The sequence below is a fragment of the Squalius cephalus genome, assembly GCF_949319135.1.
Source record: "Squalius cephalus genome assembly, chromosome: 7".
NCBI lineage: Eukaryota > Metazoa > Chordata > Actinopteri > Cypriniformes > Leuciscidae > Squalius > Squalius cephalus.
In genome coordinates this window covers 31,506,920-31,527,966 of record NC_137128.1, presented here as the reverse complement: position 1 = coordinate 31,527,966, position 21,047 = coordinate 31,506,920, and the positions used below count along the sequence as shown (strand labels likewise).

The following is a 21,047-nucleotide window of genomic DNA, read 5'->3' as shown; positions in this document are numbered from 1 at the left end:
TACTTAAGTAAAAGCATTAAAGTAAATGATATTAAAAGTACTCATACTGTGCAGGAAGTAAGTACAGGTACATTTGATAAATAATGGCACAGGTGATTGTAATGATGGCAACCCACTGAGATTCTGTGTTCGGGTATGTAAGAGTATGTCACACACACACACACACACACACACACACACACTATGGGCCCTATCTTGCACCCAGCGCAATTGACTTTGTACACCGACGCATGTATCATTCCTATTTTGCACCCGCGCACAGCGGACTTTTCCCTCCACAGACGCACGTCGGTAAACTAGGGAATGAACTTGCGCTCCCCGGGGCGGTTCAGCGCAAAGAGGAGGCGTGTTCCGGCGCAAACGTTCCCTCATGCTATTTTGCAGGTTTAGAAAACAATTCCGCCACTGACCGAAAAAAACTAGTTTAAAGTCAGTGGCGCGTTGCGCATGTTATTCATATGCTATTTTAAGGGCGCATGCTTGGCCATAATCAATGTAGCGTGTGCACAACGCGCATACACTTTGATTCTCTAATCTACACAGAAGCAGCAGTTTTCATTTTTGCAAATCATACATTATTACAATAGATAGATAGATAGATAGATAGACAATTTATTATAAAAGCATAAATCTAGCTTACACATTTACCCAAATTATCATACACCTGTTTAACCGAAGCTAATTTGGGTGTGTTTCTCCATCCCCAATGTCATTTCTCTGTGTTTAACGGCCCTGACGAGAACGTCGGTCTCCTCGGCTGTGAACCGCTCCTGGCGCGTGTCTGGCAAATCCGCCGTTACAATACCAATCCGCCATGGAAAAAGCGCGTCTGCTCTTAAAGGGAATGTGAGATGTCACTCTGATTGGTTTATTTCACGTTACGCCCAAACCACACCTATGAATAATGAAGCTACTTCAGACCAACCCATTTTAGATTTGCACCGGGCGCAAAAGTAATTTATCCCGGCGGTATAATAGCAACAGCACCCAAGACCCGCCCACAAAGTTACTTGCGTTTTGCGCTTGATACTTGCATTTCAGATCGTTAAAATAGGGCCCTATAAGTGAAAGTGATACTTATAGGCCCTATAAGTGAAACATGAGGGTAAGTAAATAACATAATTTTTTGGGTAAACTGCCCCTTTAACTCAAGAACTAAACAATTAAATGAGTGTCAAATGCACATATGATCCACAATACAAAAAATAAAGCAAACTATCTATACATACAACTATGAATGAATTCGTTCAGACAACGCATTTGGAAAGATGCAGAACAATGGAAAAAAGGAGGCACAATGGTTAAAGATGTCCATCTAAGCATGTAAAAGAACAAGCTTTTCATCTTTTTCATCACTACCACCGGTGGGAGAGTTTGGTCGCATATTGCACGTAATTACAATTTCAAAATGTTTACTTAAGTCTAAAACATATTTACCTTATTAAACACAGAAGAAAACTTACATGAATAGCGTCTTCAATTTAGATCATTAGTGGAGAGCCGTTACACATTGCTCGGTGTGCTTGTGCTTCTCAAGTTTTCTATTTGTGATTTGCGAAATGAATCATACACACCTCTTCACGAACCAATTTGACAAATTCATAGGAACCAAACTGACCAAAAGATTCATTTGCGAACTGGATATCGCTATGACCGATCAGAAAGGATTGCTTTGCACTTTGCAGTTGCAAATGTAACGAAAGGGTCTGGACAAATGTATTGGAGTAAAAGTAAAAATGTTCTCTTTTATATGTAGTAAAGTAGAAGTCAACAAAAATATTTATATTTAAGCAAAGTACAAATCAAAAACTGTACTTAATACAGTAAGAAAGCATTACTATACACCACTGAATATAACACTCCCCGGATGAGCCATTGTCCCTGTTGAGGTTAATGACTTAGAACAGGTGCAAGTTGGCTAATGAGGGGAAGGTACTACACCTGTCTCATAATCAACCCTACTTCATGGCGTGTTGGAACCATGCAAATCGAGCCAAACACCTCACAGCTGAAACTTTAGAATGATTGCTTAGCTCCGACGATCGTTTTTCGAAAAAATAATTACACTTTTTTTTTTTTTTTCAAAACCATCTGTTCATGATGTCCACATATCCTCCGTCTTGGAGCTGGTTTCTTGGATGAGAAATACTAAGTCGTGAGCATGTCCTTATTATAAATCTGTCGTTTTTAGCGAGGTGTGTTAATACCAGACATCTACTGCTGTGTTTGCCTGATATGCCTGCCACCTCACAATAAATAAATCTTAATAAACTAGTAAAAATTATCCCAGTAATGTTTAATGAGCACCCTTGGTGGTGAAAAGAAATATATTTTACGTCTCTTAAAGATATTGCCTTATCTGCCTCCCTCACTCCATTTATCTCTGGTATATTGAAGTTCCTTTCTCCTCTAGGCCTCTGAGAGAATTAAAGTTAGGATAAATATTGATAGTAGCTAGAAGTCACTTAGTATCAAGTTATTTTCCTTACTTTTTTAGCATCATCGCCGTGAAATAAGATTTCACTTGCTAAAGCTTTGCTCGAGAGGTGCTTCTGTTTGCATCCAATGCCGTTCATCACTGTTGTTCAGTGAATGCCGCACTCCAAAGGCTCACATAATATGCATTGATATTGCTTTTGTAGTGCTGATCCACAAGCATTGCGCTGAAAAGGCAGTAGATTTGTGGCAGTAGTTCACACCTTTGGATTATTAGGCCAAATCTCAGGCATTACAGGATTACATGGGATTATTGTCACACTGGATTATTTGTTCAGACACCACATGGTGTTATGATGTTGCATGGCCTCCCATTCAGTGTATTTATAGACTTTAATTGCACCAAATTAGATGTTTTTTTAATTATTATTTTAAATAATTGGTAAGCCCCCCCCCCCCCCCCCCCCATGTTTGAGTTTCACTGTGTGGAGTGCTGAATGCTTATTTTAATGAAATGTGCAAACTCTATCTCAGAGTAAAATATTAAAGTTACAGTGCAAATGGTAACACTTTTCAATAAGTTAACATTTGTTGCATTTATTAATCTTTGTCAATGTTAGTTAATAAAAAACATTGTCATTCATGTTAGTTCACAGTTCCATTATCTGATGTTAACAAATACAACCTTTGATTTCAATAATATATTGGTATATATTGAAATAAACATGAACTAAGATTAATGAATGCTGTAGAATTATCGTTAATTCTTAGTTCATGTTAACAAAAGTCGTTAACTAATGTTAATTAATAAAACTTTATTGTGCAGTGTTTATCGGTAAATATATTTATAATAGCATATTTAAATAAATAAATGATATGTTTATTTAAGTGAGATATAAAGTCACAATAAAGAGTTTCAGGTTTTTTTTCCCCCATCCTTATAGCAATTGAGCTGTTATTTATTTATTAGTTTTTTTCTGTTGTGTTTCAGCTTGGTGAGGAAACCTTTAATCGTGCCAAGCTGCTTAATGTTGGCTACACGGAGGCTCTGAAAGATGCAGAATACGACTGCTTCATTTTCAGTGATGTGGACCTAATCCCTATGGACGACCGGAACCTCTACCACTGTTACGACCAGCCCCGTCACTTCGCCATTGCCATGGACAAATTCGGCTTCAGGTAACATATTTAATATTGAGGGAACCACAAAGAGCAGGAATCCGTTGACACACTGTATATGATACATCATTTTATCTCACGTTCATAATTCTGGTCTATTTTGTTACATAAATAATCAAAACTCTCATATAAAGCCTGGAAATGCAATAAAATAAAATCAGTGGCATGTTTTATATGAATTTAATATCCTTGTAGAATTGTGGCTTTGCCTGAGTTTATTACAAATATGCTGGGCTGCATTTGTTGCTATTTACATACATATTAATAGACGGCATGTCTGTATTTGTCTTTGTTTCTTTGCGGAGAACAGAGTCAGTTAATCAAACAGCCAAAGCTTGAGGGCTGTCTGTCAAAGTCTGTGCTTCTGATGATTAATTGCTTTTTTATATGTCTTATGACGCTTTGTCATCTTGAGAATGCAGCTGAATTATAATGTATCAAAAGTTCATTTGTCAGGTGCTGTGGCAGTCTAGACAGACCTGGAGCTTTCACAAGCATATGTATTCATTTTTCAAGGCAGACGATTTTTTAGCCGAGACAGACCAGTTCTCTTTAAATGTAATAGCTGGAGATATTAGAACACTGGTGAAGGTCCTCCGTATTATGTTTTTTTATATATATTGTCGAACTTGAAATTAATTTTGTCTGTCTTCTGTCGGCAAGAAGACATGTTGGCCTTTGCTCCATGGTGTTTAATTTCCTGTCTTTGTGTGAGCGGCTGAAAGGGCCAAGACAATCTTAACTCCGTGCCTTCCTTTGTCATCCTCTGGGAACTCACTTGCATTCACACAAAGGGAACGCCTCTGTCTTAAAATGTAAGCAATGAAGTTAGACCAGTTAGTCCAATAAATAGTTACCAATCAGTTGAATTGAAATGTATAACACATTTCATGATAGTTTAACAGGATTAAAAAGTAGTTGCTGTTATTAATTTATTATTAATTTATTTATTTTTAAACAACCAAATAATAATTATATGATGATAATATATTATTATTATATTTGTATGTTTTTAATTGGTTTTGTATTATTGTACACATTATATATTTTTTTATCATTTTAAATTTATTGGTGCAGTTACTGCATTTTGCTTTTGTATGGCAGTAAAATCAACCTGTTTATTGACTGCCTTAGAAGCATCAGTGGCCATTGATAAGAAAATGATGGGTCTCATTCACTAAGTGCGCATACGCACAAATTTGTGAGTGAAATGTGAAATGTACGAGCGATTTTAAGAACAAAGCACGATTCACCAAAAAATTCGGAATAAAATGTATTCGGAATTTGCGAAAAAAAATATAGGAACAACTGAAACCACACGTACACAAAAAGCACTTACTCTGTACGGACTTATAGTCGTGTTAGGATGAAATATAACTTCTGAATACGATTATAATTATATTGAAGTATGTTGAATTAATTGTATTATATCATCCACATATAAAATGATATAGCTTCCGGTGCAAAGTTTCTCTGAATAACGCAGATATACGCGTATGTACAGCTGGCTAAGGAGAGGTCTGTAATCTGGGTCTGTATAAAAGGTGTTTATTGTGAGAACTGGTGAGAATGGCACACTTGGCATTGCTCAAAGATCGGGCAAAAGCGTGTCTGCAAACAGCCGCAAGTTTGATGAGAGTGACGAAAGGCTGCAAAAAAGCATGTGTGGAAAGCCCTTATATGGAGATGGTTTGGGCGTGTCTTATGCAAATGACACGCGGCCGCTCATTTAGAATACTCCGAATTCACTAATAACAGAACGATGTTAAGAACAAATTCATCTGCGTACGAACGCGTTGTGAATTAGGCGGAGATTTTTCGTGAGAAACTCTCCTGTGCGTACAAATACGAAATAATCCACTGCACGCAATTATTAGTGAATGAGACCCAATCTTTCCCTTAATTTTTATTCAGAGCCACGTTTCACCAAAGCTCTGTCTCAGCAGGTAACGAAACTACAGTACCTGCTTAGTGTTGTGGCAAAATTTGAACTTGGTTTTTATTTCTCTGTGGACAGCCAGACAATATGTTACAAAACAGATGCCACAAACAGACTTTCTCCGAGCCGTGAACTGCCTTCAACTGTCAGTGGGATAGTAATTCCGTTTTCTCTGTGATTGATTCACACTATTGGTTTGTGTCTCCAGTCTGAGGAGGCCTTAACATTGCTGTATTTAATAAGTGGGGCACCTTTAGAGAATTGCACGCTCTCAGACCATGAGCGTGTGAAGAAACTTCAGCCATACTGTTTCTGTGAAGACTGCTGCTGTAGCAGATGGCCTCATTAATTTTAGCTTGTTGTCTTTTAACGCGAGGTTGCTGCATGCACAAGCAAGTGTTGAGTGTGTGTGTGTGTGCGCGCGTGCCTGTAGGTTCTTGCTTGTTGTTTCTCTTTCTCCCTTATGTCGCACATTTGTTTGCGTGGGTGGATGTGGTTGCTGTCATTGGTACACATTGCAGTAGCCCAAGGCGAACCCCGGGTGGATACCCATGATGCACCTGCCAGCCCATAGCCCAGTGGGCCTCTTAAAAGAGAAGACATGGAGACAATTTTTTCAACCACTTAATGCTTTTCCAGACTATATTCATCAAGTAAACATTTCTTTGAAGGCTTCGAACACTTGCTTGAAATATAAATCTGTGGTTTCATATCGCTCTGTGGTTTAAAGGTCAAAAACATGACTTAGTTCTGAGAACCACCAAGGCCTTTTAATTCATCCTTTTTGAATCGCAATGGAGTATGTATATTTATATCAGCCTTTAATCCTGTAGACGATGATTCCTTTGATAATTCTCAGCTGACAGTGGCCTCTTGCACCGTGAGCTGTATTCCTACAAGCGGAGACGGATTCTACAGTTTACGGCGCACTTAAGCTTTTACAGGGCCTTCTTAGAGTTGTGTAGCTTAACTGGCGGGCCTGATGAAAGACAGTTGAAAGAAGGATCAGATATCATTTGAAAATGTTGAATCCCCTGTGGGAGGACTCTGTGGCTCTCTAGAATCACTCATACAAGATGCAATTTTGTCAAATTCGAATGCTTCGGTAGGCTGACTAAAGGGCTCAGTTCAGAGAACTGAACCTACAGAATGATGTTCCCACTCTAGACTTCAATCAAAAATCAAATCTATTGGGAATCCAAAGCCTTTAACCATGCATTCCAGACAAGAATATACCATTTGAGGCAGTCATTAGAGGCGAAAGTGTTATTGATGATATTAGGGTCTTGCGCGCTCAGATTTAATGCTGAAATGTGTATCAACTGAATAAATGACTGTGCTCTGTTCCTTCTCGCAGGCTGCCCTATGCAGGGTACTTTGGAGGGGTGTCCGGCCTTAGCAGAAAACAGTTCCTCAAAATCAATGGCTTCCCAAATGAGTATTGGGGCTGGGGAGGTGAAGATGACGACATATACAACAGGTAAGTCCATAAATATGCCATCTTTCTCTTTTATAAGTGCCTTAGCCCTGGTCATTTAAAGTCACGATAAAACAAAAATAATGTCAGATCTTTTCTCCTGTTTTTGGGATGTCATTTTGTTTTGAGGTCTGGTAGAGAGTGTTTGAAATGTTCTAGACAGGCTTTTAAAAAGTCATGAGTAAGTGTGCGTCATCAGGGACAGTCTCTTTGTTGCTGACCAGAGTTCTTGCGCTGTTTCTAGTTTTTTTTCTTTCTCTGGGTTATGCAGCTCTGCAGGGAGGAGCCATTTATTCTCGCCGCTCACAAATCTACACCATGTCCAGACAGAAACGTGTGAATAGATGATGCTCTGCTGCCTGATGCCTGTCTCTCCAGATAATGAATAGCTGCGCGTTCACTAGCTATCATTTTTCCCCGCTCAGGTGATGAGAGAGCAAAACCTGCAGTATATCAGGGCACACACGCTCTTGCAACAGCGATAACACTCGTGGAGAAATGTCCCATATGTCACTCTTTTCAGTTGTTTGGAGTTGCATTGATAGTATATGGCGGAAACTGGATGGTGTGATAAAGCACACCATTATCTTTTTCTGCCTTTGCCAACTGCTTTTGTGACACAATTAGATCGATTATATAAGTAAAAATAAGCATTATAGCTTGATATGAACAATCAATAGCTTCCCCTGAGATCTCCTCCTGAACTGAGCTGTTTTTATTTGGAGGATATAAATAACTCAATGTTGTTTTGAAGGAGTTTATTTTTGTGGCTCTTATTATATATATATATTTCATGAATATTTATTATCTGTTGATCATTTTGGACTTTCTTACTGCTCATTTTATGTTTTAGTTGTGTTGAAATGAGCACTTTTGCCAGGACAACAAATTAAAAATGTATATATTTAAATTTCTGTTTCATTTGATGTTGATAAAATATTTAAACACACTACCATTCATAAGTTTGAGGTCAGTAAGATTTGTTTAATGTTTCTAAGGAAGTCTTTTATGCTCATCAAGGCTGCATTTATTTGATCAAAAATACTGTAAAACAGTAATATTGTGAGATATTATTACAATTTAAAATAACTGATTTCTATTTTAATAGGTTTTAAAATTGTATTTATTCCTGTGATGGCAAAGCTGAATTTTCAGCATCATTACTCCTGTCTTCAGTGTCACATAATCCTTCAGAAATCATTTTAATATGCTGATTTGATGCTCAAGAAATATTTCTCATTATGAATGTTGAAAATGGTTGTGCTGCTTCCCCATTTTGTGTGTGTGTGTGTGTGTGCGTGCGTGTGTGTGTCTTTAAACAGTGATTTTTTTTTTTCAGGATTCTATGATGAATAGAATGTTCAAAAGAACAGCATTTATTTAAAATAGAAAACTTTTTATATTATAAATGTGTCTTCACTTTTAATGCTCCTTGCTAAATATAGCTATTATAATTTATTAAAAAAAAAAAAATTATCCCAAACTTTTCAACGGTAGTGTAAATATTAAACATGTACACACTTATACGTGTCTATGAACTTATTGCATTATACGTTAGAAGCCTTAAGTGGCCATGCATTCATTTTTTATTCTTGTTGTCTAGACGAGATCTCAACAAAACAAAAGTTGTTTTCTTGTGATCTCAGTGTATCTACAACAATAAAGTTGTAGCCGCCTTTTCGAAAGCGAATTAATCACAAATTAGCTCATCCATAATGCAGTCAATGCCAAGAAAACAAGAAAAAATGGGGAGAAAAACCAAGAGAAAACAACTTTTAAGTCAAGATCTCGAGAAAAACAACTTTTGAGATCATAGGAATGAGCTCATGTCCAAATCATGAGAAAATTAAGTTCACGACAAAGCAAGATCAAAAATGAAGTGATTTTTATTTGAAATAAATACAGCACACATTTAAAGCAAAGCATTTCATTAAAATAATTTTATACAATTTAAATGATAAAATATAGATGACTTTACACACGCACTAAAAAATAGCTTGGGACCAGTAACTGTAAAATTGCTTCTGAGAAATGTAGTTCTATCAAACACTTTTTGAAGCCACTGTGAATTGATATTCAGCTTTGATATATTACTGAAGGATGAATGTATGCTGTTTCACAGAAAGGGTGATGATATAGTCAGCTGTGAGCAGTTCTTCAAAGATAAGATGTAAGAGTGAATGGCTTGTGGACCCAGCTGTGTGTTCTGCTTCGAATTCCCCGTCTGACTGGTGGAGAGACACGTACAGACTCAGACGCTCGTCCATTTAGGTCCTCTGGGTGGAGATTTACTCAAACATACTGTCACTTCTCTGGAACCAGTTTGCTGGGGCTCCAGGGACTCCCAGTTCCTGTCAGAACAACTTCCTCTCTTCCCACTTATTTGAAGTTCACCGGTCTGACAGTGTGAGCCCAAGTGCCAATGAACATCCTTCTCTCTAAGCTCGAAATTCTGCAGCCCAGCTTCTTAAAATCTGTCAGTCTGTGCGGACGTGCCCCTCTGCCATTGTTGCTTTAGAAGAGGCATTTGTTTGTAGCTGGACCGTCTCTGTGGACTTGGTTTTTTAGTTTATTTTTGTGAAGGCAGCTGGATTTAGTGTTCAGAATCCTTGTTTCTTGCTGTAGCTGATCCTGCAGTAGTACAGTTGATTCATTGGTGTCTTTTCTAGCCGTAAGGAAGAACTGGTGGCAGGCCTGATCAAAGATGCCACACTGAAATGGAGTAGGAAAGGTCAGCCACCATTGGCAAGAAGCTACTGCAGCCATTTCTGCCCTTGTCTTTTTTTTTTTTAATGTATGACGGGGTCAGTTGGGTCATTTTGCAGCTGCACTGAAACTGTTTTTGCTATGGTCATAGTTTTTGTCTTTTGATGAAAATATTCTTTAAGTTTAGTAAACAATTTCACCATGTCATACATAGCCAATTTCACTCTGATTATAATGGCAAACATATATTATATATTGACTTAAACATCTACATTTTATACATTCAAAAGATTGGGGTTGGTAAGATTTTTCAAGTCTCTTATGCTCATTATACAAAAATACAGTGACCGAAATATAGTAAACAGTATTATTGTAAAATTTTATTACAATTTATAATAACTTTTCTATTTTAATATATGTTTAATGTAATTTATTCCTGTGATGGCAAAGCTGAATTTTCTTAGCAGTCTTAAGTGTCACATGATCCTTCAGAAATCATTCTAATTTGAATCATTCTGATTTGGTGCTCATGAAACATTTTATTATCTACTGTATGTTGAAATTGTGATGCTTTTTTTTAGGACACTTTGATGAATGGAGCAAAAGAACAGCATTTATTTGATATATATATATATATTTGTAACTAAGTAAAAGTCTTTAAGGTCACTTTCTATTTAATGTGTTCTATTTAATCTATTTAATGTGTTCTTGCTGAATAAAATTAGTATTGATTAAAAAAAATCTTACTGAAACCAAACTTTTGAACAGTAGTGCTCATATTTAGTTCACTATTGTAATACAATTTTGTCATTTATTTATGAACGCTTTATTTATTCATTGGCTGTGTTTTGGTGTCCTTTTTCAGTATTTCTATTTATGATCAATATCTGGACGGCAGCCATGCTATCAAACTCCAGATGGACAATCCCTTATAATTGTCGTCAAAAAGTATTTAATCTTACGGCAGCTTCATAATAATGTTCTTTTTAAAATAATAAGTCACCAGAAGAGGCATTATCTATAAAACCTTCTTAATGGATAGAGCAGTCACTATCATGCTCTTCAAGCTGGACAGAAGGTCATGGATGCATGCATTCGTAGAGTGAAGTCATTGTGGATAGAAATAGCCCAAAGGGATGTGTGTGAGGGAGCATGGTGGACTCAGATGACTGTGTCCTGGCCTCATGCACAGCAAATGTTCCATCAGACTGGCTTGAAACAAAAAAGCGAAGTTAAAAAAAGCCTTTGGAGAGTTTTGCTCTCCCCTCTAGCCATGTGGACAGAGAAACAGCCCATCATTCTTTCTTTGATTATCAACATCTGTGTAGTTGGAGAGGATGGAAGCCCTGGAGGGACATTTCCCTTACAGTGCAGAAAGGAGAAAATGTAAGTTAGTAGACAGGTGTGCTCCACTGCGGATTTTAAGTTGAAATTTTATAGTTATAAACAACTCTTGGGAAGATTGGACTAAAACGAGCAGTCTATTTTTGACAGCGTTCAACAGTCCCAGTCTGAGTTTGTGTGCCACTCCAGGGGCATATAGAGATGCACGAGTATAATACATGATATCAAATTGAACCCAAAGTAGTTAGTTGGAGTGCAATTTGTATGTTTTATAAAAAAAAATTGCAATTGTTTAAATGTTTAAATGCATCTATTCATTTGTCATTTTAACTGGCACTCGTAGTCCTCTGTAAAATAACAGTCAAATATAGCTTATTAAATTTTGTTTTATTTATTAAAAAGCTATTATGAATTATACAGTATATTCTGTACAGTAATCAGTACAGTACTATTTTATTCCAAACAGTTGATGAGCAAAAAACAGAGAGGGAAGGGTAGTGTGTTTGGGGAGGGCTGCAATGGAAGAAGAAAGCCAGACAAGGTCAGTCATTCTGCCATATTGTATGACCACTCCTCTATCCCTCCCTTTCTCTCTTACTAGTTCCCTCTCTTTCCTCACCCTCTGTTTGTCTGTCTCACTCCCTATATCTCTGACCTATCTTTTATTCCTGCTCCTTTCCCATTTCTGCACTGCCAGCAAGACATGAAGTAATAGTAATGATTCCATTTCCCCTCCACTCCGAGGGTCTAATGCAATTAAACGAACTGCAGGGAGAAAGAAAGAAAGGACATCTTGAAAAATTCTCAGTTAATTCAATCAAGGAAAAATAGATCTCCAGTCAACACTATTCATTATTACATCAGCATTCAGGCAAACATTACCTTAATTAAAAAATTGACTTTTTGGCTAATAGAAACAGTGTTAGATATTCCATCATATCACTTATGGTACAATAGTAATGCTTGAGTTCTGGTTATTTTTGAATGAGTGTTTCCCACCTATTTTCCACTTTTGCTCTCTTCCTGCAGGTGTTTTGATGCGTTCTTTGCCTCTAAGGCTGAGATAAATTTAGCAGCATCTTTTGTTTGTTACCAAAAAAACCAAAAACAAAATCATTTTTCTATGCAATGGCAAAGAAGTCACAAATCATATATTTGAGATGGATTTCTAAGGTCTTTATACGGCACAGCATTTTACTTTTTCCCCCAATCAGACGACTCTCAAAAGCATGGCGGCCCCAGCGTAATCACAGCTGTCTGAGCCGAGCGTGAAAGGCCAGAGAGTTCAAGGAACACTGCTGCGAACGAATCGCCCAGTATATATATGAAAATGCTCGCCGAATATGTGTGTATAATATGCATAATAATGAACACAAATCCAGCATCTTACTTGAGGCTCATGGCTGTTTAGCCAAATTACTGCAGGTGTCCAGAACAGGAGCCAACCAAATAGTAATTACAAACATGGACACGGTTATCTGAGCTTTTTTGTCATCTTTTTATGCCTCCTTCAAATACCTGGAACTGAACTGATTCCAGCCAAAACTCAAATCAAAGCAGAAGAACTAAAATAGCTTCTCACCCAGGAATGCAGTTGAGCAAAATTCAGATATGAGACATTCATAAATAGTCAATGTTCTTTAGACTGCAAAATAATGTTTTCATAATCAGTATTTTTGTCTTGTCCAGTAAAATATTTAAACATCTTTAAAATTGTATAAGATAGTACATCTTTTTTTTTTTTTTTTCAGGTACTTTTCTCATTGCCTAATGTTTCATGATTTTTAATAATATCTCTGCATGGTTTTGCTGTTTGAATCGTTGAATCAGACATTATGAGTCCTGGGTCTGACTTGATTACAAATATAACCACAAATAGTACAGAAAATACACACTTCACCTTTAAAGACACTTTAATTGGCATTGATCTCTGGGGACTGTGGCAGTCAAGGTGACACCTTGAACTCTTCATCATGTTCCTCAAACCATTCCTGACCAATGTGTGCAGTGTGGTAGAGTGCATTATCCTGCTGAAAGAGGCTTTCACTTCCACCAGTGAGCACCATTGTCATGAAGGGGTGTACCTGGTCTGCAACAATGTAGGCCAGCAGCCATATCACCCTGTAGCCCAAGACTGGTTGCCCACTGAAGCTAAGCGGGGTTGAGCCTGATCAGTGCCTGGATGGGAGACCTCCTGGGAAAACCAGGTTGCTGCTGGAAGAGGTGTTAGTGAGGCCAGCAGGGGGTGCTCACCCTGTGGTCTGTGTGGGTCCTAAAGCCCCAGTATAGTGATGGGGACACTATACTGTCAAAGAGCACCGTCTTTCGGATGAAACATAAAACCGAGGTCCTGACTCTCTGTAGTCACAAAAAATCCCAGGATGTCTTTCGAAATGAGTAGGGGAGTAACCATGGCATCCTGGCCAAATGTGCCCCTTGGCCTCTGTCCATCATGGCCTCCTCCCCATATACAGTATATATATATATATATATATATATATATATATATATATTAATTGGCTTCATCACTCTGTCTCCTCTCCACCAATAAGCTGGTGTGTGGTGGGCGTTCTGGCGCAATATGGCTGCCGTCGCATCATCCAAGTGGATGCTGCACATTAGAGGGCTGCATTGGGATTGAGTCCCGCCGGGTCCCGCGGGACCCAACGCAAATCTCGCGGGAGCGGGCGGTTTGAACTTTGCTGCGGGCGGGAATGGGTGGCTAAAAAAAACACTGCGGGATCGGGAGCAGGGATGTAGTGGAGGCTAAACGCACGTAAACGCCGTTTACGCACCTCCCAAAATTTGGAAATAGCGTTTGCCCACCTCCAAAGTGCGTTTATCCACCTCTACATTGCGTTTATCCACCTCTAAATGTCACGTTATTTGAGCGGACTTTGCTTTTCCAGTGCGTGATCGCCGATCGGCACATGATTCGAGCATTTGTGCCGTTAACTACAGAGCAGAAAAGCGCGCAAACACGGAGCAGAGAGCGCAGCGCGCGCCACACACACACACACACACACACACACACACACACACGGAACAAAGAGAACGGCGCACACACGTAGAAGAAAACACACGCTCGTGATGTTACTAAACAAGCTGCGCGAGAATGAAACTTGATCGCAGTCGCAACAGGAAATCAATAAAACGATGCAAAAAAAAGTGATTTACAGGCAGCTGGTTTAATGTAGGGAGCATGTCAAAACCCAACTGTGCAAGAGATTCAGAGGGAATCAAGCCTGCACCAGGTTAAAGACTTTTCCCTCTACATGGATGGGGATGGTTGCAACATGTCATTTTTCTCCAATCAGAAACAAGCTAGCGTGATGACACTCATACTGAACATGCACAGTTAGACCCTCCCCCCTCCAAAAAGACTGTAGACATATTCAACATATGCTGCTGCATTTGTTGAACAAAAATTGTTTTGGAGGTATGAAAGTAAACATTTTCATGAGATATATTTTTGTCATACTGTCCTGAAATTTTGTATGAATTAAACAAAACTTACTTCGTTTGAATTATTGTTTTGTTGACTTCTAAGTGGCATGGTTAGCATGTGTCAAAGTCAGTGTGTCTAGCAGGAATATGATGTTCTGTCATGGCTGATAGGGTTGGGGACGGTTGCAAGCAACAAGATATAAATTGCATGTTTAATAAAAGTTTGTTGCATTGCAAACTGTTCAATTCTTCCTGTCTGACACTGAAATATGGAGAGATTGAATAGCATCTGTAACACCTGCACACTGAATCTGTGTAGGCCTATGTTCTACACATGAACAAACAAAACTCAATAACTGTTATTTGATAAATATGACTAAATAAATAAAAAAGACTACAATAATATTATTGAAATAAATAATACTATAATATTATAGTAGGCCTAAAACAGTTAATATTTTCAGAATTCTATGCTCATTGAGACAAAAAGCTTAAGTTAATTAATGAAATTAAAGGTATTTTTAACATGTTGCAACCGTCCCTGGGTCGGGGTCAGTTGCAACATCTGACTTCTTCCATTCAAATAAATACTGTGAACAATATGTCTTATATAATCATCTTTAAATGGTATGGGTAATTGGCAGACAGAAGTTTAATATGTACAAATTTGGTTGGTCTAGTCCAAATAGTCTGAGTAACTGAGAGAAATGCAAAAAGTGTTGCAACTGTCCCCGGTCCCCACTAAACTTGATAGATTTCAACCATATTATTCCTTTCTGAGTCTCTTTAACAAGAACTTAGATTAATGTATGAATTGAATAGTGATTGTGTGACCTATGATGAGGGAACAACCAGTGATACCCTTGGTAGTACCATCAAATGATAGCCTATAGCGATGTCATCAGGATACACATACAACGGTAGGCAGTGGCCCACCTTACCGGGTGACCATGTCGTGGTCCACCAGAATTTATAGTTTACCCACCTCTTTTTTTACCACTACACCACTGATCGGGAGGTAGCCTAGCGACATGATGGAGATGTCAATAATGGCACTTTTCCACTACACAGTACCAGCTCACCTCGCCTTTGTTTGGTTTTCCACTGTATAAAAGTTGTAACTGTATCTGCTTCCAGGTACTTTTTTTTCGTACCACGTCCGGCGAGGTTCTAAACGAGCTGAGGCGATACTAAAATGTGACGTGAAAACACGGCAGACTGCTGATCAGAGAGAATCATCACTATTCACTGCGTCATCATTGCACGCGCCAGACAGAGTATCCTGAATAAAAACAGCAAAAACAAAAACAAAACCATCCAAAAACAGCATACACTCGATTTCCTCCATTGTCCTGTGTGTATGTGTCCAGAATACATGCCGGCCAGGGAAACGAAACAAACAACCCCATGAATCTCTTCAATAGCAATACAAATACATGTTTTTTCCTGCGGGACGGGAGAAGACACAAAATCAATGCATCTCTATTATTGTGCGGGAATAAATTCTCAGAGTTTTGCGGGTGCGGGCTGGAGTGGACATACATATTGCGGGAGCGGGCGGGAGTGTAACACATACGTTGCGGGAGCGGGCGGTAATGGTCAGAAATTCGGCGGGCGCAGGCGGGAGCGGGATGAAGAAAACAGTCCCGCGCAGGGCTCTACTGCACATTGGTGGTGGTTGAGGAGATTCCCCTTCTATGTAAAGCGCGTTGAGTGCCGAGAAAAGCGCTATATAAATGTAATGAAGAATTATTATTATTATTATTATTATTATGTTTAGGTAGGTGGCATGTGTCAAATTTACGTCCACATGAATGGTTTCCAGCAGAACATTGCCCAGAGCATCACACTCCCTCCACAGACTCATCGAACCAGATCCAGTTCTCGCTTCACCTGTGACTGGTTATAATGTTTTGGCTCATGTTAATACTTTTGAGAATACCCTGTAAATCCCATTAATATATTATTAAATATATGGAAATGCCATGAAACATGATAATCATTCAGTAATAGTAAGCACCATCGCTCTACATGTTCCTTTTTTCTAAGGTGAAGTATTTTGCATCATCCATAATGCGCAGTCTTGTTTTACAGTTGATTTAAAATGGACAAAGAACTGGTTACAAACTACCAAATGAATTTGCATGCAAATGTGGTCACTGTTACGCATCAAGTTTCGTCCTCAGTGACGTTTACAAATCCACTCTCTTATGCCATCGACTTTATTGTTTACATTGTCTTTTCTCTCATGATAATCTCAGGCCCTCAGAAATCTCTTTTCTGTTTCTGGGTCAAGAATACCCAGAGATTACCTTCAATCCTCCTAGCTACATTATTTATGACAAAGGCCTTGCTCTTGTATTAGTATGAGGTATATATATATTAAAATATATATATATATATATAAATCATAAAATCCCACACAAACACACAGGAATAGGCATGCCCTTATTCTCCTCGGAAGGATTTCCATCTAATCATATACTTTAAGAAAGGCGTCATCCCTCAGAAATGCAACGCGAGGCTGCTCGAATGACACGATGCTCACATGACAAACATAAGATTTGCACTAATGCCAAGACCTGGAGCCAAGCAGGGAGATTAGAATGGTTGGATTGTTCAAGCAATCCTGAGTCGCTCTAAGCTGTAGTTACTCAAACAAATGGGATTGTACTTCAGCCTGGGTGTGTGTGGAGCTGCGTGGTCTGACTGCTCTCTTAAGCAAACATTCCCGACTCAGTTCTCGGCTACTGACTTGTTTTGCTTTGTTTTTCTAATTCTGCCTAGTTTTCTGCTCATTTGACATTTTCTGGCATTCGTGTGGGTTAACGAGTCTTTGATTAGCTATAGCTGATTGATGTTCATTGTTTAATTAGTGAAAGCCTCAAGTCACTGATAGTAAAGTCTGCCTACTTCAATACCAAATAAGTTCAATACCAAATGATCTTTAAACATAATAATAATAATAATAATAATAACTATTTTTAACAACTGTTATTATTATTAAAATGTTATATTAAAATGTATTGTTGTATTATATTTTGCATTGCATGGTTATTTTATTTGGGGCTAGATGCAAGTACATACAGTGCTATAAAGATATAGCACTGTATGTAAGTTCTTCATCAATTTTGGTACATACTTTGAACGTATAGGAAGATGAACACAAAATAAACAGACTGTCACCACAACTATGACAGTCATTAGACGATGTTTTGACTGTGTGAGGCCAATCAGTCAGTCGATATTATGAAACCTCATAGACACTAACTATAACTTTTGTCTATTGTTCTCCCCTTTTCTGTCAGAATCACACTAAATGGGATGAAAGTGTCTCGGCCTGACGTGAGAATCGGCCGCTACAGGATGATCAAGCATGAGAGAGACAAGCACAATGAGCCAAACCCACAGAGGTAAGACCCTGTTCTCCTGCCACCTCATCGCTGTGCCTGTGAATGCTTAAGATTCAGAAGCTCTGTTAGGAAGTGTTAAATCACACCACTTACAGTATCCTATTCTTGTGACTTATTGATCTAAAACAGCAGAACCCTTTGCACTGCAGATATAAGACATTATGATATTACTGACATTTTACAGTTTTCAGGCAGATTGTATTCTTGCAATTACCTTTACTGCTCCAAACACCATCATGGCAAGTTTTGTTGGTGAACAGGATTGGTCTACCAACTTAGGTCAGCACCAAACCAGCAATAACCAGCCTAGACCTGATCTAGTTTCAGCAGTGAGTTATCATTAAAATTATTGCTGTGCTATTTTGCTATATGAACATAATGTAACATTCAATTCATGTTTGTAATTGACAGTTAAAGGGAGATATGTTTGATTAATTTTAAGTATTTTTTTGTTTGATAGTACCTTCTTGTTTATATCTACAAAAAATTACTGATAATATATGTATATGTATATGTATATGTATATATGTGTGTGTGTGTGTATATAATGTGTGTGTCAACAGGGCCACTGTGGCTAATGGTTTTCCAAAGTTACTAGCCACTCAGCATTTTTACTGGCTACAATTTTGACATCGATACCATGGGGTAAAACTGCCATATAGATATTTTTAATATTATCTCATACTTTGGCAGCAGGTATATTAGGCTGCTGTCACTTTAAGACCTGAAACACATTATAATTTTCAGGACCTGAAACACATAAAGACATTATATAATCTATAAATTCATTATAGATCCATTATACACATGCATTTCTTTCTGAACTGTTTATGTTCACATAAAACACAACTGACTGTATTTATGTGAATACTTGCAAAGACTGGTATTTTTACATTATTTTGTGTGTATCTGACTGTTTAGTCTCAATAAACAGTGAAAAATAACTCAATTTAGTACTGAGAGGCGGCTTTATGTGCGCGCACTTTGGGTGTGAATTGCTCATACCTCATACTGATATGGAAGGGTAAAGGGGCTGCACGTCGAGCACAACTTCTTCAGAAACAAGCCAATCTCACTATCTGTCGCAACTACAACTATTTATGCTTTAAGTCTATCTGCATGCACCTGAAACTCAATGCTGGCCAGCCTCCTCCAACAATATACTGTAAGACGGTAAACTAAACCACTTAGCTATCAGGCTAATTAGCAGTCTCTAAAATGTAGAATTCACAACACATTATCTTTTAAACAGTAGCTAATACTTCACTCACATTCTGTTATATCAAGAGCAAAGGAAAGTTTCTTATATTTTGTTTAATTTGATACCCTATATGTTTGATGTATATATATGTATATATATATATATATATATATATATGTATATATATATATATATATATATATATATATATATATATATATATATAAACATTGATTTTTCTAAATATTAAGAAATGTGGCAAAAATTTGGTCTTCATTATTGACAGACAACATGAAATATTGCCTATATAACTTGAGAAACATTTTTGTCAAAAGAAAAATAGACTATGAATATGTAATAACAGTGAACATTGTTATTGTATTAGCTGTAATAATCCACCCAGTTAGTCACTCATTATAATTGCTAGTTTGGTGTATTGCAAAATTTGTCCAGCTTTTGTTACTCAATTATCTGGGGGTATATAAATGTTCTTTTTAAGATGCATTCAGTCTTCTAAATATGATTGTGTGTGTGGGTTAATGGCAGCTGGTGGAGGTTCTTAATGCTTGAATAGCTCAGACGTCACCGTGTGTAAAATAGCCCAATCAATGAGTCGATAAGCCCATCCGTGGACGGTGGGCTGCGAGCCAGATTGTTCCCAGGTAGAAAAGCTTCACAGCGGAGAAACTAATTGCAAAACGATTCCTGCAGTTGCAGGTTGGTCCACTCTTTCTTGGTGGTTGTCTATCTTAGGAAAGCTTTGAGTGAAATGGCAAGACAGAAACAATAGAAATGCCATTAAAAGTTAGGATTGGTCTTTTCTCTGGTAGGAGGTTTCACTCAGCTCTCACTGTGCAAAGATAAGAGTCAGTGATTTATAATCTTTTGCTCAGTTTCATTCTGATTCTTTTTTCTCTTGATCTCTCTTTCTCTTTCACTCACTGTCTCTCTATTTATGTCTCTCTCTCCCTCGTTCTTTTTGTCTTTTTCCTACAAGTGGCTCAGACAATTGAAGTAATGAGCGCGGCCCACCCAGAGAGCCACGAACGCATGCTAAACTCAATTTCACTGGAGAGGACATAAGAACACGGGTAGAAATGAATGAGGTGTCTTTGCTGAAGTTAATGAATTGAAACATGCCATGCTAAAGTAGGCCTGTTGTCACAGACAGGTCGTTTGTTTGTGTTCTGTCTCAAACGGGTAAAACAATGCAGTTTCGATAGCTGAGATCCACCTTCAGTACAACCATCAGACCGGAAAATGCGCCCTTTATTGTTCGCTGAAACATTTATTTTATGCTGTTTGATTAACCCAGGGCTGCTCTATCAAAACCTTGCAGGAATAAGCAGGATACAGATACAATGCAGGTTATATATAGTACATATACAGTATAAACACGATTTTAAAAAGTCTCTTATGCTCACCAAGGCTGCATTTATTTGATCAAAATTACAGTAAAAACTGTAATATTGTGAAATATTATTACAATTTTAAATTAACTGTTGTGAAAATATTTAAAAATGTCATTTATTCCTGTTATAGCAAAACTGAGTTCCTTCTATATATGCTGATTTGGTGCTCAAGAAACATTTAATATTATTATTTATAAAAAGTTTTTGCTGATTGATATTTGTGTTGAAACCGAGATGCACTACCATTAAAACGTGTGGGGTATGTATAATGTTTCTTATATTTTTAAATTAAAATTATTTCATTATTAAAATTAAAATGTAATCATTTAAATGAATACTTTTATTCAGCAAGAAATCATTCAAATTGATCAAAAGTGACAGTAAAGACAATTATAATGATACAAAACAAATTCTATTTCAAATAAATGCTGTTTCTTTTGAGCTTTATTCATGAAAGAATCCTGAAAGAAAAACTAGCAATTATTTTTGATTA

At 37.6% G+C, this 21,047-nt stretch overlaps 1 protein-coding gene across 1 annotated transcript in view; it reads left to right on the top strand.

Moving 5' to 3' along the window:
- The window catches only part of b4galt2 (UDP-Gal:betaGlcNAc beta 1,4- galactosyltransferase, polypeptide 2), a 106,819-nt gene that overhangs the window by 76,581 nt on the left and 9,191 nt on the right, over positions 1 to 21,047 (top strand). Inside the window, exons 4-6 of the mRNA XM_079876229.1 lie at positions 3,428 to 3,615; positions 6,912 to 7,034; positions 17,837 to 17,941. Of these exons, the coding sequence (XP_079732355.1) occupies positions 3,428 to 3,615; positions 6,912 to 7,034; positions 17,837 to 17,941 (416 nt within the window). The remainder of the gene's footprint in view (positions 1 to 3,427; positions 3,616 to 6,911; positions 7,035 to 17,836; positions 17,942 to 21,047) is intronic.